The following is a 23,985-nucleotide window of genomic DNA, read 5'->3' as shown; positions in this document are numbered from 1 at the left end:
GTACGGTGGCTTCATGTGTGTTTCGCATTGTGAAATATACAAAAATGAGAGTGTGGCGCAAATGCCTACTTCGAGTCTGTGAAGTAGTGATTGCGAGAAGAAAAGCAGCGCATAAGACAAAGAGTGCCGATTTTATGTACAGAGAGCGGCACCACCGCCATCTGGAAGAGCCGGAGCGCGCACACACAGGTACCCACGACACATATGCAGCTCAGGATGAAAAGGCTCGCAAATGCAAAGTATAGCGTATGCGAGTGCTTATCAACAGGCCCAAGCAGAATATTCCAGCTTTCACGGCCTTTCAGAAAGAGATAACTGATATACGTCATCACTAGTAGAGGCCCGATGTTTCATTCCCCCGTTCTACTATTCTTCAAGCAAAGAAAGAGTAGGACAATATTCATGAAACATATGTCACGAAGGGGGAACGATGGGCGAGAGTTGCTCTTTCCAAACAGGCCCAGCACAATAGCTTTCAGGTTCAAGAACATGCAAAGAAAAACTGAAAGGGGCGAAAGTAATGATACATGTTGTCCAGCTTGAGTCAAGGCGTCGCGCCCCATCCCTCAGTCATCACACGGCGAAAATCGTCAAAGCTGAGCTTTCCGTCACCATCCGCATCCGCCTCACTGATCATGTCGAATGCCTGTTCTGTTGTCAGGAAACAGCCAAGGCGCCCCATCACAAAGCGCAGATTTGGTACAGTGATGAACCCAGTGTTTCCTAAGTCGTACATGCGAAACGCACGACGCATTTCAAGCTCTTTTTCCTCCGGGTCATTCAGCTTAGTGGCCACAAGCGTGAGAAACTCCGGGAAGTCGATTACCCCGTTAGAGTCTAGGTCAGCTTCACACAAAATCGACTGCAGTTTTTTCCTGGACACTTTGTGACCAATGGAGCTGAACACTTGCTCCAAATCATCGACAGTAATGCTACCATCACAATCAGCATCAAATGCGGAAAAGGCTTCTTTAAGCTCAGTAATTTGTTGAAGCGAAAGAAGGTCCGCCATCTTCCGCAAGAAAAAAGGTGCAAACAGAGTGCCCTTTGTTGATATGGCTGAAAGTGTGTGGTTTTGCTCTTCACATAAAAAGCGCGATCAACCGCAAGAGGAAGGAGAAGAGACAGGGACGCTGCATTTTTTTGAGACTGTAAAGAGGGCCGAGCTTTTACCTGCCACCTCGGCATGTGCAACAGCTGAACTAGATCAGGCGAAAAAAGCGTTATTACTGGGTCTTTTTATCACCTCATGAGGGCGCGCAGCATCACAGGCCGCGGTGCCTGTTTCCCGATAAACGTTCCTTTTTTTTTTTACTTCCTTCCTTGCATGAAGCAAAAGAAAATACATATTGACTTAGGAGAAAAGGATAAGCCCATTGTGCTCACTTTCGCTGAATTTCAGCAGGAGCCTCATCATCATATTCATCCTCGAAGCCGTAAAGTTCCGCCTCTGCTCGCTGACGCTGTGTGTGCAATCGAGATCGCAGCACTGGGTTCCACAGCTTGTCATCTTCGATGCTCGACATGAGAGCGCTACTCATTTCCTCATCCTGACGCGACATTCTCAATTCCGACTCTTTTGGCGCAGGTAGGTCGTGAGCGTGAAGAGGCGTTCCACCTTGCATTCCCGTCTGAAGGTTTTTGATCGACGTATACGAAACTTCGTTCCGATTCATTATGCTCGCCCCGAAGACTGCTTCGTCATCGTCGCGCTGCAGCGCCTGTAGTTCTTTCATTTGATGGGAGCGCCGGTGAGCCCAGACACGCTCCTCGTGTGTGGTTTCTTCCCAGAAATTGTTGTATGGTCTCGGTATAAGGCTCTCGTCGACCTTAACACCGTACTTTCGAAGTACCCATTTCGCTTTGCGATACCCATCAACAACCATCATAAAGCAATCCCAGGTTTGGTTTACGTACCGGCTAGCGCTGATTTCTTGATACACCATACTGCGATAGTACTCTTGCCACTCAGGTGGTAGATCTCGCAAGCGACGGTATACCCAGTAAGTAAACCGCTTCGCAGGACTCACAGTTTGAAAGTCATACCAGCTGACCCGATAAGGTGTTTCCTCCATCGTGTTCATCAGACCTTTCGACAGTGGCTCCATCGGCTCATTGCCAGTTGTCGAGCTCCCGGCGGAGGGGCCGCTTTCAACGCTTTTGATGATTTGGTCACGCTCAAATGTGGGTGCGAATTCAACCTTCTTCAGTTCTTCGTTTTGCTTTCTGTCGCCTTTGATGAGATGCCACCTGCGCTGACAACTCAAGACTCGACAATCGTCAAGCATCCGAAGAAGGGGGGATCGACCGGACGTTGCCTTCATTAGACAGACGACAGTTCCGCTTTGTTTCTGATGATACGTAGAGGAGCAAAAGGAAAACGAACGCGTTGCCGATGTAATCATAAACTGTTAGGCCGGAGAAGAGGTGAGACAAACAAAGGGCGGAAATTGCCTTTGAGCGCAAAGAAGCACGACTGAGTTCTTTCAGAGGGATGCAAAAGTCAGGCAATGTGCAAAACGGATTTCCTCTCCGCCGCTGAAAACATGAGTGCCAGAACACACGGATGAGAAAAAAGGAGGCGAATATCTCCTTTGACAGGGCTTGAGCGTGTCGGTTCCTTTGCAACGATCAACTCGATGGCACATGTGCAAGTCTTCTTTACGGTACTGGGGGAAACAAATCATTTTCACCCCGACCTCAATTTATTACAGCGAATGCGCTTCTGATGCATTCAGAGAAATTGCCTCATTAAGTGTTTCCAAAGTGGACAGGGGCGATTCGAGAAGCGACTGCACAGTGTGGAATAAAGTATGAACACCCACAAGACATAGTTCTCGTCGAGTACAATAGAGCTGCACCTGGTGGTGAAGCGAGGGGGGGGGGCGCACCAACAAGTCAGAAGAAGACGCTTTAAATTCACTCTATCTCCAAGGAGTGGACACACATGTCTGATGTGTTTTCAAACGCAGAGTACGTGAGCAACGGTAACGCGTGGGAGCAGAGAGCCTGATAAGCTTGCTTAGGCTCCTGGTTTCTTCTTTCCCCCCAGCGGAATTGCCAATGACAATGATAAGCTTTCTTCACCCACCTGGTGCGCTTCTGACGGTCTCCCCACCTCTGTTTCCCCCTCCAAGAGTCTGAGTCCCAGATGTAAACGCTTTCAAGTGCCTTCACAGCGCCCTATCCAGCTTCAGTCCCCTTTTGTTTTGACAGCAGCACGCACCATGAAGCATACCTACGTCAGAACAGGGCTCGAGGTCGTCAGTGGTCTTAAATTCACACGACTTTGTTCTCTCTTGTACACGGCCACTGACGATGGTGCGCAGCCAGGAAATAAATGGGAAATGGTGCAGAGGACCACCCGATCCACGGCTCTGAGCGCCTTTGAACGCTCCCCGGCACCAATCCCGGTCGACGCAGTCGAAATCTGTGCTGTGGTACGGAGAAGCAGCAAGAGATTCATTGTTGTCGTTGCACAGTACCGTCCACCAGTGGATTCAGTTTGCCTGGAGTTTCCAGCCGGTTTGGTAGATGATAACGAAAACGCTGGTCAAGCTGCCATTCGTGAGATGCACGAGGAAACCGGCTTTGTTGTGGATGAAACTGACATCGTGTCTATTTCACCGCCACTTTCCACGGAGCCCGGTCTCACTGACTCATGCTGCGTTTTGGTGCGTCTCGACGTTGACGGCGAGCGTGCAGAAAATCAGAAACCAAAACAGCACCTGGATGATGGGGAAGACATTGAGGTTCTCTTGATTCCTATTTCTCAGCCCAAGAACGCGTTGAATGCACTTTCGGATGTGGTCAAACGATACGCGGAAAAGGGCCAGCGCGCAATCGTAGACGCAAAACTATACACATTCATGGAAGCTCTGGCGTGGGGCGTATAACACATTTTTATCACGTGCCGATCAAAAACTCTATTGAAGCAAAACTCACCGCGAAGCTGCAGTACTAGAATGCAGAAGGGGATCATCATAGTTTCTTGTTAGCGATACTATGAGATTTGAATATTCTGCTAAAGCATAAATGCTAGCTGATGTTAAGACCTGGAGATCCAACGTATTTGCAGCGCCTGGGATTGTTTCACTTTCTCACACAATATTACGCTCCTCTGCTTCCTTTTTCTGACATCCTCCTGTGCGGTAAGCTGATTTATTTTGCGTTGTTGTTGGTTCGTTTAGGATTCACGTGCCCGTAATGTTGCAAGGGCTCCTGTGTCTGCTGCTCCTAACCACCTCTGCTTTTGCCTATCCAATCGTAGTGGTACCGGTGGACTGGGCTAACGTCCCGAACAGCACACCTGAGGCTCGTAACTTGAACTCCCCTTATTTAGGGGAGTGTGTTTGCGACGTTACTCGAGGTATTTGTGATCCTTTCTGCTGTTGTGATGAGGACTGCGATGCCAGTGCTCGAGCAGCGTTCTCCTACTGCCTCCCTGAAAAGTACAGCTCTCCATATTTAGATTATTGCTACCCAAAGGACCGAGCAACTTCTCTAAAGCGAATCAACAGAAAGGATGCAACTTTCATAGAAAAGAAATTACAAGGCTACAACGCCGTGTGCGTTATTAGGACAAATCATCCCAGCGAGCTCTACCGATATTTCAGAGTGCCTACAGATGTTCGACAGCCTTTGCTTCCCACTGCGCCCATCCAACCAGTTACCGTAAGTCAGCCATACGCGGTAGGTGATCCTTTGACAACGGCGAAATACGTAGTCGTCAGCGGAAGCCCTTCGTATCGCCGTGTGGCTCCACTCCAACTGCCGACGACTATGAGCGACGGCTCGTGCAGCGCACTCGGGCGAAATGTCGGTTTTTTGGATTCCATCAAAGGCACCTCATGTACGTTGAATGGGGCTCAAATATGCTTGCTGTTTCCACTAGCAAAGTACCAGAACCTCTTTCTACAGGCTACACTGGGGTACAACAGCAGTGCTCCTGAATTTGTGCCCGTGACGCTGAATCTTCACGACTCATCCGGCGCGCTACTGAACAGTCTCGGTCCCACCGTTGTCCCCGCATCAAGCACTTATGCGACAATTTCTGACGGTAAAACGTGCAACAACGCAATTGTTGACCTTCACGCTCATTTTTCCTACTCTTCGAATAAAAGTGGGAAACTGATAGAAGCAGCCCTTAACGTCACTCTGCGTAACGTTGGGCTAACGCAATACGTTGCATTATCTTTCGAGGCCGCCTTCACCAGCGAAAATGTAGCTTTGCCGAACAATATTTTTGCAGCAACTCCGGGGTATCTCCCTGGTGACAAAATTCGTTCTGGAACTTTAATCACCCACGGCGGGAAGAGCACTATCCTGGAGCGAAAAAGTGGGTTTGCAGTGCCAGCTGGTGGCAGGCTGTGCGGCAGCAATCAGTGGAGGCGAGCTAGTTTTCTGCACTCGATCATCAGCAGTGGGTGTCTAGTTTTGATGAGCGAATCCGACCTGCAAGACGTTTGTAGCGCTGGGACTGGACGCCTCCTTGCCGGCCTGATCAACGTCACTGTCGATGGTGAACCCACCATTCTGGATCAAATAGGTGTTACTAATGATGCTCTTACAAATGACACAACGAGCTGGATTGCTATCAGTGGGTTATCAAACGCCCTCACTTCCCCCAGTGGTACTTACAATGCGTACACTCGCCAGTGCAGCAACATTACGGTGGGCCTACATTACCAGTTTGTGGTTGCGCGTGCCGGTGCCGAGTATAATCCACAAGACATCATCGTCGGCGCATTTGCTTCGCCCATTATTGGAACCCTTCAGATATGGAATGAGACGAATTTCGATGAAAATGCACTTTCATATCAGCAGTTCACCTTCAAGGTGAGCTTCTCACGATATGACCCCAATTCACAGGCAACTATTATGCGCAGGGTTGTCGCGCCCCCAATTCTGCCACCTCTCGACGACAGTATCTTCTACCCGTTCCGCCGTTCACATCCGGTGTGACGTGAATGTGTTCGCATAGAATCCTTTCGCTTTCGCTGCAGGCTACCGCAAATGAAAAACTAGCCAGGCTTAGTACTATCATGTTGTGCACATGCTTTGTATGCGACTCGCCAAAAAAAAAAATAGTGCGCTGATTTTCAGCGGCAAGCAGAGACATGAGCTTCCGCTAATTATTGTGACAAAGAAAAGGCGCTGCCTTTCATTCAGCAAGCCGATGCCTGTTTGTTCATCAGCGTGTCCGCTCCCTGCCATGGAAGATGAGCTCAAGCTCACCCTTTCCCCAGCCGGACACAGGCCCCACCAGCGTGGTGCAGAGCAGCCGTGTACACAGGTGTTACGGCAACGCGCCGACACAGCTATCAGAGCACGGCGGCTGCCCCACAGTCTACCCAGGCCGCCCCGCGGGTCGCCTCACAGCCGCTCCCCCACCATGCCGGTCGCCACCTCGTGCATCACCCTCGGCGTGGCTCAGGCTCCCCGCACCAGTAGGCAGTGAGGGCCGGGTGGGATGCGTCGGAATCACGTTGCCACCTCGCCCATCACGTGTATGGCACAGGCCTGCTCACTGTCGCGGGCCGCTCCAACGCAACGCCATCCAGGACCTGACTGCCGGTGTCAGTGGCGATGAATCGCACTGACTTCCCCTCGCCGTAGGTGCTTGGCCCCTTCACCACGAGAAGTGGCTCGGCACCTCGCAGGGGATCGAAAGGGGAGGAGGCCGCTTGACTTCCTTCCACACAGAGTGGGGGCGCTGGACCCTGAGATACCGTGCTGGCGTGCCCCCCACCATCAGGGATGCAGCAACTGAATAGGGGAAGATGTGCGAATACTGGCCGATTTTACCCAAGTGACTTATCCTTCTCCTGTTTCTTTTCCATGCTCTCAGTAGCTTTCGAGTGGTTTTGCTATGTTGTGGTGCACAGGCCCGAGGCGGATCGTGTTTCATAACGCACCGTCAGTCTACCCTTTCACCAAACCGTTCCATGACACTCCCTATGACCAAGATCGCGGGCGCTTTGATAAGACAAAAAACATTCTACGAGAGAACAAATGGCCTGCCTGGATGGACCACGGCGCCGATGGAACGGGGTTTGGTATTGGGCTGAATCGCACACACCCGCTCTCTAAACTTCGTGGCAACCTTCGGCGAAACCCCAGCGAAATCCCACGTGTGCTAAATATGATGATTCAGGGTGTGTGGCACAAAAGCGGTAACAAGCTGTATTTTCGAGGCGGCAAGCCACCGAATCCCAGCACTCATCCGTATCTTACCGGTGAACCATGCCCAGTGTACGGATGGAAAGTCACAGACCCGGGAGTGATTAGAGAGTTCAATCTTCCACAGCCGGAGGACAAAACAAGGTACAAGCCGTACGTTGCGCTGCAGGAGCGCAAGATCATGGGCATGCAGGCCCCCACGAAAGAGCATAGTGCTGCGTCTACCTCAGCAGCGAGCACTGATTCGAAGCCGCTGATGAAGCGCCTCTTTTTCTGGAAGTGAGAATCTCTGCCTTGTCGTTGAGGCTAATACGCTACGTATCACACATTTGTGGGTTGGACGCAGCCCCCTCCCTCAAAAAAAATCGTACACGAGTACAGACGGCACACTGCCACAAAGCTCTGTCAAGGTTCGTCTCGGAGAGAAATAGGAGGCGGTACTTAAAGTGACCACTCCTGTTTGTGTAGTGCCTCTTTCGAATCGGCTTTTTTTTTTTGCAGCGCTCAGTTGGTCGCCCTGAGTTCTCACCGTTCAGCTCTCCAGTGGGCATTGTGTCATCCGCAACTTTGCCTCTCGTCTTCTCCACGTCTTCCTAAAAAAACAAGTATCGCGATCCGTTTTCACGTTTCCAGCAGAAATGCCGTTGTGACGTACACGGCGGGACCGAACAGAAGGAAAGGCCTCTGCTTAGGCTGATTACCATAATAGCACATTGTTCTACCGGACAAGATAAACACTGTAAGCATGCAGGAAATCATCGACACAGTGAACCGCTACACGCTGCGAAGCGCAGCCTTCCGGGATAAGCCCACTCCAGGCCTTGCGGCGCGACAGTTTCTCTGCTCGCTGCTGCTGCATCGAAAGCTGGATTCTATCCGGCTGTCCTCGATAGCACGTTACATGTTCTCGACAGAGGCGCTCATCGCCGTCTCGCGTGATGGCATTCAGACCATCAGCTGCGAAGGCAACACATTGTGGCCCATTTGTACAATTCCAAACGGACTAACGAGCGAGATTTCGGGTGTGGCAGTGACACCTGAGGGTACGCTTGTCTGCAGCTCCAACGGCATCTGCTACCTTGAAGGCGAAAATCTGAGAGTGGCGGAGGATTGTGCGTCCAGCAGCTACGCGCAAAATGTACTTTGTATCTCGTGCACACCTGACGGCAGGTACATCGCAACCGGGGGTGGCACGGCCACGGTCACCGTGTGGACATCCGATTTGAAGCCCCTTCACCATTTTGCTGGCCACACAGACTGGGTTCGCTTCGTCAAATTCGCACGCGGCAGGTCACCTGCGCTGCAGCTTTTCAGCACGGGCGACGACGGGGTGATATGCCAGTGGGATGTGCTCGCCGGCTCCCTCATCTCGCGGGTCGACTACTCGCTAGGAGAGAGCATTCAGCTCTTCGAGGTAAGCTACTACAGTGGCCTCATGGCCATCTCCAGCGGAACATCGCTCATTGCCCTATACTGTCCCCAGTCAGACAACACCACTCGCGCTGTCGGGGAGGATGTCCTTCGCCTGCAGCCGATGGCGCTTATCACGGGTGCCCACGAATACACCCCCACAGCTGGAAAGTTCACGGATGACTCTCAGTGGCTTGCCAGCGCATCTGAGGATGAGACCATTGCTCTCACGTATGTCCTTGACCCGCAAACGTGCTTTGTGTGCAAAAAGTTCGTCACCCGTCGCCGATGCTTCTCTTTCATGAACATTTTCAACTCCATCTGCATTTTGGCTGCTCCGCCTGTTTCATCTGTGATTGTTATTGCCGCGTGCTCGAGTGACGGCACTGTGGTGCAGTGGGTGGTTGATCCCCGTACAAACAGAGCGAGCTACACAAAGAAGCTGCAACTTCACTTGGGCTCTTTTTTAGGCATGGACTTGATCCCCGGTGACGACCTAAACCACCTGTTGTGAAGCGCTGATAGTAAATGTGGCTCCAGCTGGCGGTCTCACTTTTTCTCCGTGTAGCCGCAGTGTTGTCCTCGTGCCCTTTTCGCCTCTCGTGCTAAACCCCCCTCGTCTCCGATCCCTCTACTGCTGCTTTGGCCATTCCACATAACACCAACACGGAGGGAGTAGAAGCACCTCGTGCACCGCGCAGTGCGACTGATGCCCTTCGCGACATCTTTGACAACGTTGCACCTCATGGATTTTAAAAATGTAGGTTGACATGCGTCCGTCATGTTCGCACGCAACGCCTTTTCGCTTGGATCGCAATCGTGCGGACTCCTTCCCTACCCCCCCCCTCCCCACACACACACCTCACCTTACCTCACCTCACCCCCACTTGCCCTCGTCCTGCACGTGCCACCACCACTCTCCCTTTCCTCAACCCTTTCTTTTCTCCTCCCCCTCAAAAAACGGAAGGTACATTAGCCCGTCGTCCGTATATCTTCCCTCATCATCAAACGCCCTTCTCCGCTATCTGCAGCAGATGGCGCTTGTCATCTCGGATGAAGCCACACGGGAGGCCGAGAGAATACTTGCCTGCAGCAACAGCTTCGAGGTTCTCGAGCTGAGTCCTAGCAACTGCACAAAGGAAATGGTGCTGGAGCAGTACGAGACGAAGGCGTCACTCTTCAAAGGGCTGTTTCGGAACAAACTAGCAATGCAGGCGAAGGCCAAACTTGGCAACGCCAAAGTGCGCCTTGCAGACGCGCAACTGCGAGAGAAGGAGGCTGCAGCTCTCAAGGTGCTACAGAGCGATGTCCACAAAGACTACGCTGAGCTGCAGGCGTTAGAGGTCCGCACGCGCGTTCTGGAGATGCGGGCCGCCACCATTCAAGGCGAGGCTGCGTAGCGACTCATCACGACTGCGACACAAGCTCTTCTATCCCTCTGTAGAAAGAACAAAAAACGGAAATGTGCACAGGGCAGCGCGCCAAAGGTAACCAAGGCAACCCCCTTTTTGGTATGTTTTCTCCGTACCACCTCATGATGAAATGGAGTGTCGCTGCGCAATAGCAAAGCTGGCCTCACCCAGCCTTGGCTTCTCCTTGGCTGCTTCACCATACGGAACCCTTCTCACTCCGCGCTGCGAGCACCGCTGCTATTTTCTCTTGGCCTTCGCCTCAAATCCACATTCTGGGTTTCTTCTTGTGAGGTCGTATGCGTTTCCTTTCAACGCCTCAGCACGCAACATTGCCACCTCCTTCGGCGCCTCAACGCTGCACAGCTGACATCTTTGTCTGTTTCTATCTCACGACTCGCACAGACTGCTTCATTCTGAGCGCTCCAGCCGTTTGCTGCTTTACCCCCTTTTCGATTGAGTTGAAGGTAATGCACCGCGTTTTCCTCGTGCGATCCTCTGATGCGATGGCGACGACGACCTCGACGGACTCCGATGTGGACTGCAATCACGGAGTGTGGAATGCGACCACGCTCACCTGCGACTGCGATGCTGGCTGGAACACCGACTGGTTAAACCAAGACGTGCTCGGCGGCAACTATGTCTACTGCAACAGTCAAGCGTCAACGCCGCCACCTAGTAACTCCAGCGCCGCCACTACATCGTTCTTGGCAGACAAGAGTATCCTGATCATGATCGTGGCCCTTGCTGTTGTGTTGGCTGCGTTGTGCGGGATAGTTGTATTTTACTGCTACTGGAAGAGACTACGACGCGCTAAGGAAGAGGCGAAGGGGGCGCAAATCGTGGCAGCCGCAAATGAGGAAGCGGGGCGACAAGAAGCGCTGCAACTGCAGCAGATGCAGGAGGCAGCACTCCAACAACAGCTGTGGGCCGCGCAGTTAGAGGCGCAGCGCCAAAATCAAGCACTGCTAAACCATCTCGTGAGCATGAGTACCATGCCAGCCGCCTCGAGCTCACAGCTCTCGGCATCATCGCGACATCGGCGGCACTGGCATGAGATGCTTCCGCGACATCAGGGCGAAGTAGCCTACGCATGCGACGCCAACTATGAGGGCGGCAACTCGTTGGCAGAAACCTTTGACGGATGGGGCTCTCAGGAGCCGCTCGTGCAGTGCCCTAGTTCCTACCGCCGCGGTGCCCCGCTGTCGACCACAGACGGCTACAACAACTACTCCGATATTTTGCCCTCGTACTACACGACTACAACAACGGAGGCACCACGAAGAGAAGCGCACTCTCCTCCTCCTTATGCGCAACTCGCCTCTCGCCATCCGCCATTCTGAGACCGTGCTGGCGTCCTCTTCCTCGATGCACACAAAAAGCTTTTGTGTGCCGGGTACCCCGCTGCGCTTCTTCTTTGTTTTCCGTCTCCCTTCTTCCCACGTCACCTTTCCTGCGCGACTCAGCCCGCTCCTGTTTTTTTTTTTCCTTTTTGCTTGTCGTCTCTGCCAAGAATGCGGTGCCACCTGTTACCACCGTGCTGCATCGTGTTTCGACGGAGCCGGTGGCCTTCTCTCTCTTTGTTTTCTTTTTTTTTTGCTTTTATTTGTCAGTGCTGAAGCTGGAAAGCACACAAAGAGGCTACTGAATACTGCTGTCTGCTGATACCCCATCTTTATTCGTTCGCTTTCAGTTGCTGCATCCCTGATGGTGGGGGGCACGCCAGCACGGTATCTCAGGGTCCAGCGCCCCCACTCTGTGTGGAAGGAAGTCAAGCGGCCTCCTCCCCTTTCGATCCCCTGCGAGGTGCCGAGCCACTTCTCGTGGTGAAAGGGCCAAGCACCTACGGCGAGGGGAAGTCAGTGCGATTCATCGCCACTGACACCGGCAGTCAGGTCCTGGATGGCGTTGCGTTGGAGCGGCCCGCGACAGTGAGCAGGCCTGTGCCATACACATGATGGGCGAGGTGGCAACGTGATTCCGACGCATCCCACCCGGCCCTCACTGCCTACTGGTGCGGGGAGCCTGAGCCACGCCGAGGGTGATGCACGAGGTGGCGACCGGCATGGTGGGGGAGCGGCTGTGAGGCGACCCGCGGGGCGGCCTGGGTAGACTGTGGGGCAGCCGCCGTGCTCTGATAGCTGTATCGGCGCGTTGCCGTAACACCTGTGTACACGGCTGCTCTGCACCACGCTGGTGGGGCCTGTGCCCGGCTGGGGAAAGGGTGAGCTTGAGCTCATCTTCCATGGCAGGGAGCGGACACGTTGAGAGGCGAATAAGAAGTTCTCTGCGCCTTTTCTTCTGCTCCTGTTGAGTTTCTTGTGTATTCAGTTTTTGTCTAGACTTTATTCGACTTACTCCAACTGTTGTCTTTATGATCGCTTTGTGTGCGTATTCTGAACCTTTGTGTACAATGTTCTTTTTTTTGATATACTTCGTAGTCTCTCTTCCCCTGCTTCTGGTGTCACACATTGCGGGACTCAGATATGGAATTGCTTGTTGGCTGGACGTGTGTATTCGTTAATAGTTCACTCTTTTCTCAGCTGAGAGGTGGTAGAGAAACCACCCGCCCTCTGATTGTCTTTCGTTTGCGGGTGAGTGAGTGCCCCTTTCCCCTCTTGATTGTGCAGCGGGACTTCGCTGCCAACCTGCGGAGCATGCGCACGCCAGTATGGTCATCTTTGCTGCCTTTCAACTGCTGTTAGGAGTGTTTTGCTGTGTTCTTTCGTCGACTTGTCTCACGGTCGTCTTGTGACGCTTCTGTGTCCGCACCTCCGCTTCCCCTGCTGCTCCTCCTTTCTCGCCACATACTTCATGCTTCTACTTTTACACGTGTGCACGCATACGCCGTGCTTTTCGGTGATCGACCGCTACCCCCTACACATGCTAGTTCGATGGTTCGTGACAGGACGTCTTTTTGCTGCCTTTCTTGTGTGTGTGTGTGTGTGTGTGCGTGTTCGTTAGTGTGTGGGGGCTTGTCGCCCTCTCTTTATCCTACTTTGCTTCTCCACATACACGTACGCAAACCAGACGAAGACGCGCACTGTCATCTTTTCGGTTTCAAGTGTCTCGCACACCGTTCTCTCTCCTGTACCTCCGCATTCTTTTACAGTTTCTTGTGTATCCTTTGCTTCTTTTTTTGTTGTTTCTCTCTCTCGTGCTTCCTTCTTCCTCTCTCAGGCCTGGTCCTGATTGGTGTGTGCCTCGACGGGGTGGTTGACGCGTGAAGCTGCTCCGTTGCGTAATTCCTCTTCACATATGTGTCACACGTACAATCGGCGACAGTCCGCTTGTAAGGAAAGACATATAGCAACGAGAAGCACATGTAAGAGGAGGCAGAGCGTCGATTTTCCACAAAGCCCCGTCGTTCTCGGTGCCCAAGACACCTGGTAGCGTGGACTGCTTACTCGAATACTGGCACGATGGCTATTTGGGGGGGTAGGCGTTCGCAGATCTTGCCTGCACGTGACATTGCACGAGGGATGAAGTCGGTGAGCTGCACCTCCCCTCTTTTCTCTCACTCCACAGTTGAAACACTCGCAAAGAGTGCACAGATGTGCATCTCTGTGCGCCTGACTTCTGCCCAGCTACTCCTTTCTCTGCCCTTGTCCTCTTCCCCGCTCTCTTTCTCTTGCTCTTCTCCTGCGTTCGTGCACACCCATCTCATGGAAGCTAGCTCCTTCTCTGCCACAACCCTGCACTCTCTCTCTCTCACACCAAAGACTCTGTTTAGAAACATACACTACGCACCCACCGGCCACGCATCCCCACCGCCACTACTCTCTTTTCAGTGTAGTTACTACGTGTCTTACACGCCTTTCCTTCCCCCTACTAAACACCTTTCTCGCAGCCATGCAGCAGAGCCTCATCCCCGGTCACAACAACAACCGCCACCTGACTTACGACGAGGTCGAGAACAACATTGGTGGGCTGCCGGTGACGGACAACCGCATTCAGGACCTGTTCGACTCCCTGGACGTGGACCACAGCGGCACCGTTTCGGTGGAGGTGGTGAAGAAGTTCTACATGGGCCTCGAGCACTACGGCGTGGACCTCTCTGATAAGGAACTTGACGAAATGGTGCGCAAGTACGCCGCGACGCACGATGAATCTCTGAGCTACGAGGAGTTTGCGTGCTTCGTGCTAAGCCTTGCGCAGTGGTAAAAGAAACAAGATGAACTTTCACGTGCAACAGGCATGAGGAGGGATGAAGTGGGTGTGGAAAGGCCATGAGTCTGTGTTGCTGCCTGCGTGGGCATGTGCTGGTGTGCTTCTCAGCACTATGTTATACATATATATATATGTATATATATATATATGTATGCGCATATTGCTTTTTGAGTCTTTTTATGCCTTGTCACTTGATGCACGTTTGCCGGAGCAGAGCCCTCTCCCCGCCCTCCCTCATTTTCCTCTTACTCGGTCTATTTCGCAGGGCGACTTGTCTCCTTCTCATTCCTCATCCCCCTCGATTCTTCTTTCTATCTGATGTATTCTAGGTGTGCGTTGCTTGCTCTCCTTACCTGCCCTTTCTTGTCACTATCTTTTTCTCCCCCGACCTTCCTTCCCCACCCGTCCCCATTCGCTAAAGGCAGAGAAAGAGGTCGTGGAGGGTACGCCGTGTCGCATGCCAGTTACCAAGCATGCTCCTACACACACTGGCCGCCACCAGATCACACGCGTTTCTCCATCTGAACAGCGAAAAAAAAGCATCTTTTTCTGTTGCTGTATACACGCAGACGTGTGGCATGCACCCAGTCCATCAGAGTGACGCCTCAACCCCTTTCATCATCTTTTCGTTTTGTGTGCGTGTGTGTGTATGTGTGTGACCGAAAGGGAGAGAGGAAAACACATACACACACACACACACACAACGCATCACTGACCTGTTTTTTCGCTTCTATCATCTGTATATATACACGCTCGATGGATAGCGTACTTTTATCTTGTTTTTCCTCCCTTTTTATTTTCGCGTGTGTGTCTGTATGTATGGTGTATGCACGCGTATGTGCTTGTTTTTTTTTCTCCTTGTGTGATGCTTGTGTCTTCTCTGCCTTTCTTCTTCTCTTTTCGCCGTGCATGTGCCTCGCCTGGAAACTCTGTGACACAAACACGCACAGGCACACAGACGCATGCTTCTATAAATCTATGTATGCATGTATGCGTTTTGTGTGGGCGAGAGAGAAAGAGGGGGTAGGGTGCTGAAAATACCGTATCGACACGAGATCAAAAAAGCAAAAAAGAAGCCACGCACGCACATACACACACACACACACACACACACGGAAGTGGGAGCCGAGCAGGCGGTACTTATGTATGGCACGCTCTTGGGCTATTGTGTTTGTAAGTGCTGCGTCGTTAGTCGGGAACGGTTAGCAAATTGCCCGCTGGACCCAACTGAAGATGCTCCTGAGAGTGGCAGTGTTTTGCACGACGTCCGACTCCGCACCCCTCCTGCCTCGTTTTTTTTGTGCATCAGACACATGCGTGGCAAGAGGCCTGTGAATAGTGCCCTTCTCCTTCCCTCCTTCCAGCGTGCTTCTCCAATGTCTGCACAAGCGCAAGTCCCTCGGTGCTACAGCGCCGCATCAACGCACCACTCTCGTCTTCTCCTGACGTCTACTTCACCCTCCTTCCTTCCCCCGCCTCTCCGTCTCTTTCACTCTCACCCTCGTCTTGCTTCCCCTCTCCGCGCACTCTTCTTTGCTCGCTCCTTTCATAGCTGGTTGCTACTCTTCTGCTACTGTAACGCGCATCCTCTTGCCGTTTAATTGGCCTCGCGCGCGCAAGTGAGGAACGCAGTGCATTTTCATTGCGTCCCTCAGTGATGTGACTACAGCGCCTCAACGCTGTCGCCAATCCTGCCGTACCCGATTCTACTCCCGTCCACGTGTGCTTCTGGCCGTCTTTTCTCTGCTCCCCCTCCCCCTCCCAGACACACGCACAAGCACCCAGCGTTTGTAGAGAGGCTCCGGGCTGCCTTTCAAGGCATCTGTGGTCTTGAGATCGCCTCTGTCGGTTCTCTTCTACATACATATACACACATATATATATACTGCCTCTCGATATTTAAGCTCGTGAGGATGGAATGCGCCGACACTGTGCTTCTCATCGCGTCCTACTTGACGAAGAAGGAACTCATGGCACTGAGCGGAGTCTCACATCTGTGTCGGAAGATCGTCAGCGACTCGTTCATATCGTATGAAGAGAAGAAGTACTTGGTGTGGCCGTGCCTGAAAGACGACTACGTCGAGCTTGCTCCACCTAGTCAGATTTTGGCCCTCGGTGTTCTGGAGAAGGAGCAGAGGCTTCTGGTGCTCGTGCGCAGCGGCACAGACACATCCAGAATCGACGAAATGGAATGCTACTTGTACACCCAGCTGGTGGACGACGACGGGTGCGTGGTGGAGCACCAAAAGGAGCTTCCTGCCTGCTTTGCCTTTCCATCCTCGCTCGTGCATTTTAGCGGGAATCGGTACCTCCTATGCAAAACGCGCGAAGGGGATTTGCACGTGTTTGACTGCCTCATCGAGGCCATGGTCGAGGTGCCGGTCGGGACAGACGGCTTTTACGCGTCTCCCGACGGCGATCACTTTCTGCTCGACTACAATCGCCACGTCTTCTTCTGCACCGCCAGCGTTCACATTGCGTGCTGGTGGGAGATGACCCCAGTCGACCTCAAGCGGCATGGGGGCACCTATAACGCAGCGTCGAACCTGCCGCCGTCCGCCCTCGTAGCGACCCACCTGCGCGCGCAGATTGTGCCGTTGCCTGATCCCTTCAGCAGCTGCGCTAACAGCACCAGCGGCAACGCCCCCGCGCACGTGGATACGACCCACCCGGCGCCACCCTTGCACTTTTACCTGGGCACCAGCAGCGCCGCCTGGCGAACGTTTTGGATGGGCAGCAGCTCTGCTCTGTGCGCCAATGAAGACGGCGTGAGTCTGCTCAAGACCGGCAACTACCCTGAAATGGTCGCGGAACGACTGACTTCTCTTTCGCCCTCGTGCTCGGACTTTGTGGACAGGAGCTGCGGAGACGTTTACGGCACCCCATGCAAGGATCGTGACGAGTACGCCGTGATGAACTGCCGAGAGGTGCGACTGCACACAGTAAGCTACTGGCCAAATCGGCGGCCGACAACCGAGGTGCGGGCCATCGACCTGAATGCCATTGTCCCGAGTCGAGCAACCATCAAGAGCGTCCGCATCGCCGTGAGCCGCGTCACTTATCTCGTCTACATGCAGCACCAAGGCCTGGACAGGGTGCTGCTGCTCTCCTCCGATCTCACGCTGACGCGGTGGATCTCAATTGGGCATTCATCGTGCTATGTACTGTGGCGTCAGCAGGTATCACTCGTCACAGCGAGCCTCTCGGACGGCGCTGGCGACAACTTCCATCCGCTTGTGGAGGCGGTGGAGGGTGGGCTCGGCTGCGTTTATACGTTCGGGATGCGGCTGCCCGAAGTCTCGTCTACAGCCGCGGCGGATCCGTTTGTGACGACCGTCAAGGTCACCTCAGCCGTGGACGGCGGCGTTGGCCCCGCTGGAGCAGGCCGCTTCTTGATACTACCGCATTCTATCACAGGTGTAGAGGCGCTCTCCTGGATGGCGTTCGGTGTCGTGTCCTCCTCGCTGCTATGGACGGTATCAGCGCTGTGCTACAATGGCTGGTGGTTGCACTTGTAGCTTCTCATTCGGGGGAAGGTGGCCTAGCCCTGGTGTCTTCAGTTCGTTTCTGCGCGTGTCTCTGTTTTCGCTGCTGCAAGGAGGGGAAAATAAGGGCATAGGGGGAGACAAGATCATTGGATGGGAGGATGAGAGAATGAGGAAAGGGGAAGGGGAAGGAGAAGGGTTGTGTGGAGACCCCGAGAGGCGGCGTACTTGCGGTGTCTGATACATCGTTCTCAGTTCACACACACACACACACACGTGCAGGCAATCGTTGGGGAATGTCGGATGAATGCGTCCACACATACAAGCCGGCATGGCTTGCATTGCAATGCAGTCTTGTGCAAAGCGATTTTCATACCTGCGCTCTCGCAACGTTTCGTTTCTTTCCATTCTTCTTTGCTCACCTTCCGTTTCTCTCGAGCTCTTTGCTCTGTCCGACACTTCACCCTTGCTTTCCTTTGTGATAACGTGGTCCACTTAGTACTTTGCTTGTGCTTGAACATCTTTTTTTGTTGTTATTGTTCTTCGCGCGTGTGTGCGTTTCTCTTTACATTCTCCTGGCCCTCTCCTCCCCATCTGCTGTGGCTTTGATGCTGGTGACACTTGCCTCGCCATTGCCGTACTCCCCTCCCTCCTGCTTCTCTCCATTTGTGTCGTTCCGGTCGAGCGGCGGCTCACGGGGTTTCCCTGCTCTCTTCATATCCATCCACCACCACCCATACTCCATTCCTCTTGTTGTTTGCACTCCGGCGAGGGCCAAGCTCCTGTGGACCCCTCTGCTGCCAGCGCATGTTGTTGCACCTCCCCTTCCCTCTTCAGGCACGTTCATATGCCCTGACAGTATGCATATAAAGCGTACACTATCGGTGATCTATTTCCCTCTTTTCGTTTTATGTTTGACCTGGTACTTCCTCTTATCTTATGTTCGCGTCTGACTGTCTGTTATCACTTCAACGCATACCCCTCTCCCTCCCCTCCTCCCTGTGGTGCGCGGAGTCGCGGATGTATGATGGGTGATGTTGATGTTGTGTGTCGACAGAGGAGACGCACTGACGGGCATTTAGCACGGGCACCGAAGGCATCCACTGCTGCAATCACGTGCGGAGTGAGGCAAGAACATTTTTTTTTGTGTGTGCTGAGTGATGACATGTGATGCTTGGTATTCTTTTTTCTGTCTTTTGCATAAAACGTTTTACCGAATATCGCCGCTCGGTCACGCATGCGAGAGGGGTTGCCTGTGAGCATAGCACTGATACGCTTGAAAAAGCGTAAAGGCAGAGACGGGGCAGGGAAGGGGAGGGGTACACACGCGCGCGCGTTCGAGTACGTGGGGAGGCCAGAAGACACTATGCGGAGCTAGGTGTGCCCTCGCCCCGCAAGTGACTTTGCTTGACGGGCCTATGCCCTTGGCTGTCCGCCGAATTCGCTCGCCACGTACCTTCTCGTTGCTCTAGCTCTCTTTATCTGTTTATTCTTTTGCTTTGTTGCTGTTGTTGCGGTTGCCCCTGCCCCTTTTTGCCACCTTTTTCAAAGTGTCTGCTTCTGAGGGTACGACAGATGGGCTGCGGCATCATGTGCGCGTGTTTCTCGACCTCCTAGAGCAGCTGTCGGTCGGTAGGTCTCTGTGTGTGTGAGTGTGTGTGCGTGCGTGTGTCTGTGCGGGAACTATGGATGTGCGCTCCTTTGCCTTTATTTTGTTTTCTGCTTTCCGTTCTCACTCGCGCGCTCTCTCCCAATTCTTCCCATCTCTCTTTTCTTGATTGCACCTGCTACGATGTCCGCGTAACCGAATCATTTCTATGATGAGTCTATTTTTCGCGCCGGGGTTTCGGGGATATCGCGTGGTTTATTCCAGTACTTCCTCGCCCTTACGACCAAATGAAAACATAGCCGATGGTGCGCCAGAGTGGTGGTGTTGGGGGTGCGCTGCCACCGCTACGCACCCCCAAACGCACGCTCCAGCGGTTGGGTGACGTGCATAGGTTCTCGCTTTTCCTCGTGGCATCTTCATTAAGAGGATACGGTCTACGGCGGAGGTGGCCCATACGCCCTCTTTCCCATGCTCCACTGCGTTCTGTGTGTGTGTGTGTGTGCTTGCATGTATGGCCCTTACAGTGAGGACCACTATGCTGGTCCAGCGAAGCGGCATCTCTGCACACCCCTCACGTCTTCTCCCTGCTGCGTGACCCATCTTCACATGCTTTTTGCACATGCCACCCCCACTAGAAGCGACGGCGCGTTTTTTTTTTTCACTGCTGTCGTTGGCGCCGCCCACCGTCTCCCTCCTCAAACGACGGACAAACGAAACTCCATCGCGCGCATCCCTCCTCCCTCTCACACCGGCACACATACACACAGAAAGAGAGAGCAAGCAGCAATGAGCGTCGATAAGACGTTTGGAACGTTCTGTGCAATGAGTGCTCTTCAGCAGCGGCGCGACGGCCTGCCTGTCCCGTCTGAGACATCGAACAGTTTTTCTTATTACCAATGGCTGGAGGTGGCGAAGGCAAAGTATGTGGAGAGTCAACCACCAGCCTCTTCCTCCCCAGGGCAACAGCGGCCGCCAGCAAAGAGGGCCAAGACGGAAGACGGTGTCAGCGACTCTGGCAGCGCGCTTGCCGACGGGCTCGCACAGCAGCTTGTCGCGTCTCTCAAGAGCCAGACGGAGTCTGGCAACTCACCAGCCGCTCTCCACCATGCTGCCCAGGAGGAGTTTCCCATGCCGCAGGCTTCGGCGGACATGCCGGCGTTTCTTGCACTGGCCGAGGCAGCCCTTCGCTTGACACTCTGGACACCCGAAGACGAACGACTGGCACAGCTGGCGGCTCGCCTCCGTCCTAATCTGCGCACGTTGGAGGAGCGGGGAATAATTCGCTTCTACTACGGCTGCTTTCCGTCTCTTCAGGTGCTCATGGACCTGCTTTCGTGGCGCATCATTGTCCATCGATGGGGGCGCCTCGCATCCGAGATGCGGCAGGTCGCAGTGGACGGCGTGCTGACGCTGTGCGGCTGCTTGGATAGCGTAGCAACGGCGGCCTTGCGTGCTGCTGTGCAGGCGCTTCCTGTGTCTGCAGCTTCCTCTTCCTCCGCAGACACGCTTGAGCTGAAAACGCTCGACACATTAGTTGGACACGTGAGTGCCGCCGTGCCGTTTCAGTTTGCAACCTGCCGTGACCTTGCGCCACTGTACCCGGAGCCGGCCGGGTTGTTACATGTGCCTGGAGCACCGGCGGCTTCCAGTGAGAGTGTGCTGAGGGACGAGCAGCAGTCACGACCTGCAGATGAGAAACGGGTCGACTATGATGCGGAGGTGCAGGTCGGCGAGCTTCTAGGTGTAAGATGCACTCCGACCCTCACTGTGCATGCATCAGTCGAAGAAGAGTCGCCAACCCGCCGCACGCAAGCAGCACCGGTAGCGGCGCTGCCGTCCCGTCCTCTTCTCAAGGCCACACGGCGCACCAGCGGCGGCATACGCCCCTCCGCTGGCGTCACTCAGACCCGTCACGGGATTCCAACGAGAACGGCAAGTGGGCATATCGCTTGCATGTCGCAGTTCCACGCTCGCTACGTCGACCCGGCGAAACACGCCAGCCCTGAGTGTCCTTACTGTGCCACTTGCCACCTAATGGAGATCATCTTCCGTGGCAACAAGCGCAGCTGTTTGTGGGGCCACTGGCCGACTCCACGGAAGATCAGGCTTCACCTGAAGCAGTTCCCGACAGTGATGAAGCTCGCACAGGAACGTTTCGCCGCGATACAGCGTGGTGTGCAGCTGGCGGCGACGGACGAGGTTCCACTTTGAGCCGTGCCCCTGCTCTCCCCCTTTACTACAGGTGCTGGGTTGCTTGCTTTCGCCGATTAGACGGCTGCGATACAGTGCAGCGTGCTCCACAAACCTACGCAGACGAAAGAATAACATGAAAACGAAACTCACGCGACTCGACGACGGAGCTGCCTGCAGCCTCTGCTGCCCCGAGTGCCGATTTCTTCTCGCCCTTCCCCTCCGTCAGCTTTACATTAGCGGATGGGTCGCGTGAAAGGTAGGAGAGGCGGATGCCTCGCTGCATCGAGGCTGTTCCTCTACAACGCCGCCCACACGATCTCTTTTCGATCATCCTTGAAGTGTGTCCAGATTTTCTCTTGCCTGCGCATCAAGCCCCGCCGCCACCGTGGCCACGAACCTCTCTTCCCTCATGTCTTCGAGGTTCCCTGAGTGACTTTATCCTGTTTTGCGTCTCTCCTTTGTCGTCTCCGCGCATGGCACTTTCTTCTCCGCACCCCCACCCCCACCCCCACCCCCTTTACGTGATGTGATCACGTAAAGGGGCATTCGAACCCACCACACGCGTTCACATACAACCACCTTTCTCTGCTCCTATATTCACGTGATAGCTGGATACCCCCCCCCTCCGACACACACACACACACACGGACACGGACACGGACACAGGGTCGCTCGGAGAAGAGGGAAGCAAAGGAAATGGCAGCACCGTTCGACAAGTCGAGAAATGTGGCGCAGTCCATCGATCAGCTGATCGGCCAGACGCCGGCGTTGTACCTAAACAAGCTGAACAATACCAAGGCAAAGGTTGTGCTCAAGATGGAGTGCGAGAACCCGATGGCGTCTGTAAAGGATCGCCTCGGCTTCGCCATCTACGATAAAGCGGAGAAGGAGGGCAAGCTGATTCCTGGCAAGTCTGTAGTGGTCGAGTCGTCCAGTGGAAACACGGGCGTGTCGCTAGCGCACTTGGGTGCAATTCGTGGTTACAAGGTCATCATTACGATGCCCGAATCCATGTCTCTCGAGCGCCGCTGCCTGCTGCGTATCTTCGGCGCCGAGGTAATCCTCACCCCTGCCGCTCTCGGCATGAAGGGTGCCGTGACCATGGCCAAGAAAATCGTGACCGCTAACCCCAACGCCGTCTTGGCGGATCAGTTCGCAACCAAGTACAACGCCCTCATACACGAGGAGACCACGGGGCCTGAGATTTGGGAGCAGACGAACCACAATGTCGACTGCTTCATAGCCGGCGTTGGAACGGGTGGCACGCTGACAGGTGTGGCGCGGGCGCTCAAGAAGATGGGCAGTCATGCCCGCATCGTTGCCGTGGAGCCGATGGAGTCACCCGTGCTGTCGGGTGGAAAACCAGGCGCGCACAAAATTCAGGGCATCGGCCCAGGATTTGTGCCTGACGTGCTCGACCGCAGCCTCATCGACGAGGTGTTTTGCGTAGCAGGTGATGATGCCATTGAGACGGCACTGAAGCTCACGCGCAGCGACGGGGTCTTCTGCGGCTTCTCTGGCGGAGCCAACGTTTACGCGGCGCTGAAGATTGCGGAGCGTCCGGAGATGGAGGGCAAGACAATTGTGACGATCATTCCGTCCTTCGGTGAGCGGTACCTCTCCACCGCGTTGTACAGGAGCGTCCGGGATGAGGTGTCGTCTCTGCCAGTAGTCGATGCCTCGGAGCTGCAGGACTGAACTGCCACCGGCCACGTCGTCACTGCAGCGTTCGTGTGACGCGAATGTGGAGCAGGAAAGGTCCAACGCTGGAGGTCCATATGCCTTCATTAGGCAGGAGGGATGGAAGGCAGGCGATGCGGTGGCAGTGGGAATGCGGCAGTGCAGCGCAACGCGTTTCTGGATGCCTTTGCAAAGCCGCCCACCGCTGCTGCCTTCTTTGCCTTTGCCGCTCCTGTATCTATTGGAAGAGCACGTGCAGCAAGCAGAGTGGAGGGAGCGGCGGCCATCGTCAGTGGCCAGGAGGAGGATGCCTCGCTTTCTCCTTCATTCTCTTGTCCGCCTCTTCCTTTTTGTTGGTCGTCCTCCTCTGCTGCCATCTCGTTCTTACTGCTTTGCGGGTGTGAAGGCCACCATTTCGTGAAGCGTATATTTTATGTATGCTCGTGGCGGTACAATGAGGATCTCGTGCCATCTCTCTTCTCTTCCTCTTGCTTTCGTGATATCCACTTTTCCTCTTTTATCTGTGGTATTTTCACCTCGACCCACCCACCCACCCCCAACACACACACACACACATACACACCTCACTGGGGCTTTGCATATGAAAAGTTTGTTTCCTGCGACGCGCGCGCGTAGTGCGGTAGAGTTGACGAAACAGATAAGTAGGCTGGCTCGAGTCGGCGTCGAAGAGATGAAGGAGTAGATGCGGGAAGGTAGTGTGGAGAGGAGGGAGGAGGCGAGGCCAGGGCCGCATGCCCCTTTCTTGCCCACACGCATCAACGGTAGCTGCCCTGCTCTGTCTTCTCATCTCTTTCGACGTCCATCTGTGAATGCGCCGTCGTTTTTT

General features: G+C 54.1%; 12 protein-coding genes across 12 annotated transcripts; 10 read left to right on the top strand and 2 right to left on the bottom strand.

Moving 5' to 3' along the window:
• Positions 1 to 544: 544 nt before the first annotated feature.
• LMJF_36_3675 (putative calmodulin) lies at positions 545 to 1,012 on the bottom strand (the record flags this gene model as incomplete). The annotated part of the gene is made up of 1 exon (XM_001686898.1): positions 545 to 1,012. One exon carries the CDS (start codon positions 1,010 to 1,012, stop codon positions 545 to 547), a length of 468 nt encoding a protein of 155 aa, XP_001686950.1.
• A 370-nt stretch (positions 1,013 to 1,382) lies between these two features.
• On the bottom strand, positions 1,383 to 2,405 carry LMJF_36_3670 (conserved hypothetical protein; the record flags this gene model as incomplete). The annotated part of the gene is made up of 1 exon (XM_001686897.1): positions 1,383 to 2,405. The coding sequence occupies one exon, from the start codon at positions 2,403 to 2,405 to the stop codon at positions 1,383 to 1,385; it is 1,023 nt and encodes a 340-aa protein (XP_001686949.1).
• An 822-nt stretch (positions 2,406 to 3,227) lies between these two features.
• On the top strand, positions 3,228 to 3,896 carry LMJF_36_3660 (nudix hydrolase-like protein; the record flags this gene model as incomplete). The annotated part of the gene is made up of 1 exon (XM_001686896.1): positions 3,228 to 3,896. One exon carries the CDS (start codon positions 3,228 to 3,230, stop codon positions 3,894 to 3,896), a length of 669 nt encoding a protein of 222 aa, XP_001686948.1.
• Positions 3,897 to 4,206: 310 nt separating this feature from the next.
• On the top strand, positions 4,207 to 5,964 carry LMJF_36_3657 (conserved hypothetical protein; the record flags this gene model as incomplete). Its single annotated transcript, XM_001686895.1, has 1 exon — positions 4,207 to 5,964. One exon carries the CDS (start codon positions 4,207 to 4,209, stop codon positions 5,962 to 5,964), a length of 1,758 nt encoding a protein of 585 aa, XP_001686947.1.
• Positions 5,965 to 6,871: 907 nt separating this feature from the next.
• On the top strand, positions 6,872 to 7,465 carry LMJF_36_3653 (conserved hypothetical protein; the record flags this gene model as incomplete). The annotated part of the gene is made up of 1 exon (XM_001686894.1): positions 6,872 to 7,465. One exon carries the CDS (start codon positions 6,872 to 6,874, stop codon positions 7,463 to 7,465), a length of 594 nt encoding a protein of 197 aa, XP_001686946.1.
• A 462-nt stretch (positions 7,466 to 7,927) lies between these two features.
• On the top strand, positions 7,928 to 9,106 carry LMJF_36_3650 (conserved hypothetical protein; the record flags this gene model as incomplete). The annotated part of the gene is made up of 1 exon (XM_001686893.1): positions 7,928 to 9,106. One exon carries the CDS (start codon positions 7,928 to 7,930, stop codon positions 9,104 to 9,106), a length of 1,179 nt encoding a protein of 392 aa, XP_001686945.1.
• Positions 9,107 to 9,626: 520 nt separating this feature from the next.
• LMJF_36_3640 (conserved hypothetical protein) lies at positions 9,627 to 9,992 on the top strand (the record flags this gene model as incomplete). The annotated part of the gene is made up of 1 exon (XM_001686892.1): positions 9,627 to 9,992. One exon carries the CDS (start codon positions 9,627 to 9,629, stop codon positions 9,990 to 9,992), a length of 366 nt encoding a protein of 121 aa, XP_001686944.1.
• A 479-nt stretch (positions 9,993 to 10,471) lies between these two features.
• On the top strand, positions 10,472 to 11,344 carry LMJF_36_3630 (hypothetical protein; the record flags this gene model as incomplete). The annotated part of the gene is made up of 1 exon (XM_001686891.1): positions 10,472 to 11,344. One exon carries the CDS (start codon positions 10,472 to 10,474, stop codon positions 11,342 to 11,344), a length of 873 nt encoding a protein of 290 aa, XP_001686943.1.
• Positions 11,345 to 13,853: 2,509 nt separating this feature from the next.
• Positions 13,854 to 14,165, top strand: LMJF_36_3620 (conserved hypothetical protein; the record flags this gene model as incomplete). The annotated part of the gene is made up of 1 exon (XM_001686890.1): positions 13,854 to 14,165. One exon carries the CDS (start codon positions 13,854 to 13,856, stop codon positions 14,163 to 14,165), a length of 312 nt encoding a protein of 103 aa, XP_001686942.1.
• A 1,919-nt stretch (positions 14,166 to 16,084) lies between these two features.
• LMJF_36_3610 (hypothetical protein) lies at positions 16,085 to 17,689 on the top strand (the record flags this gene model as incomplete). The annotated part of the gene is made up of 1 exon (XM_001686889.1): positions 16,085 to 17,689. The coding sequence occupies one exon, from the start codon at positions 16,085 to 16,087 to the stop codon at positions 17,687 to 17,689; it is 1,605 nt and encodes a 534-aa protein (XP_001686941.1).
• Positions 17,690 to 19,733: 2,044 nt separating this feature from the next.
• Positions 19,734 to 21,476, top strand: LMJF_36_3600 (conserved hypothetical protein; the record flags this gene model as incomplete). Its single annotated transcript, XM_001686888.1, has 1 exon — positions 19,734 to 21,476. One exon carries the CDS (start codon positions 19,734 to 19,736, stop codon positions 21,474 to 21,476), a length of 1,743 nt encoding a protein of 580 aa, XP_001686940.1.
• Positions 21,477 to 22,154: 678 nt separating this feature from the next.
• Positions 22,155 to 23,156, top strand: LMJF_36_3590 (cysteine synthase; the record flags this gene model as incomplete). Its single annotated transcript, XM_001686887.1, has 1 exon — positions 22,155 to 23,156. One exon carries the CDS (start codon positions 22,155 to 22,157, stop codon positions 23,154 to 23,156), a length of 1,002 nt encoding a protein of 333 aa, XP_001686939.1.
• Positions 23,157 to 23,985: the final 829 nt, after the last annotated feature.

Source organism: Leishmania major, chromosome 36, assembly GCF_000002725.2.
Source record: "Leishmania major strain Friedlin complete genome, chromosome 36".
NCBI classification, from domain to species: domain Eukaryota; phylum Euglenozoa; class Kinetoplastea; order Trypanosomatida; family Trypanosomatidae; genus Leishmania; species Leishmania major.
This window is presented reverse-complemented; position numbering and strand designations above follow the sequence as displayed.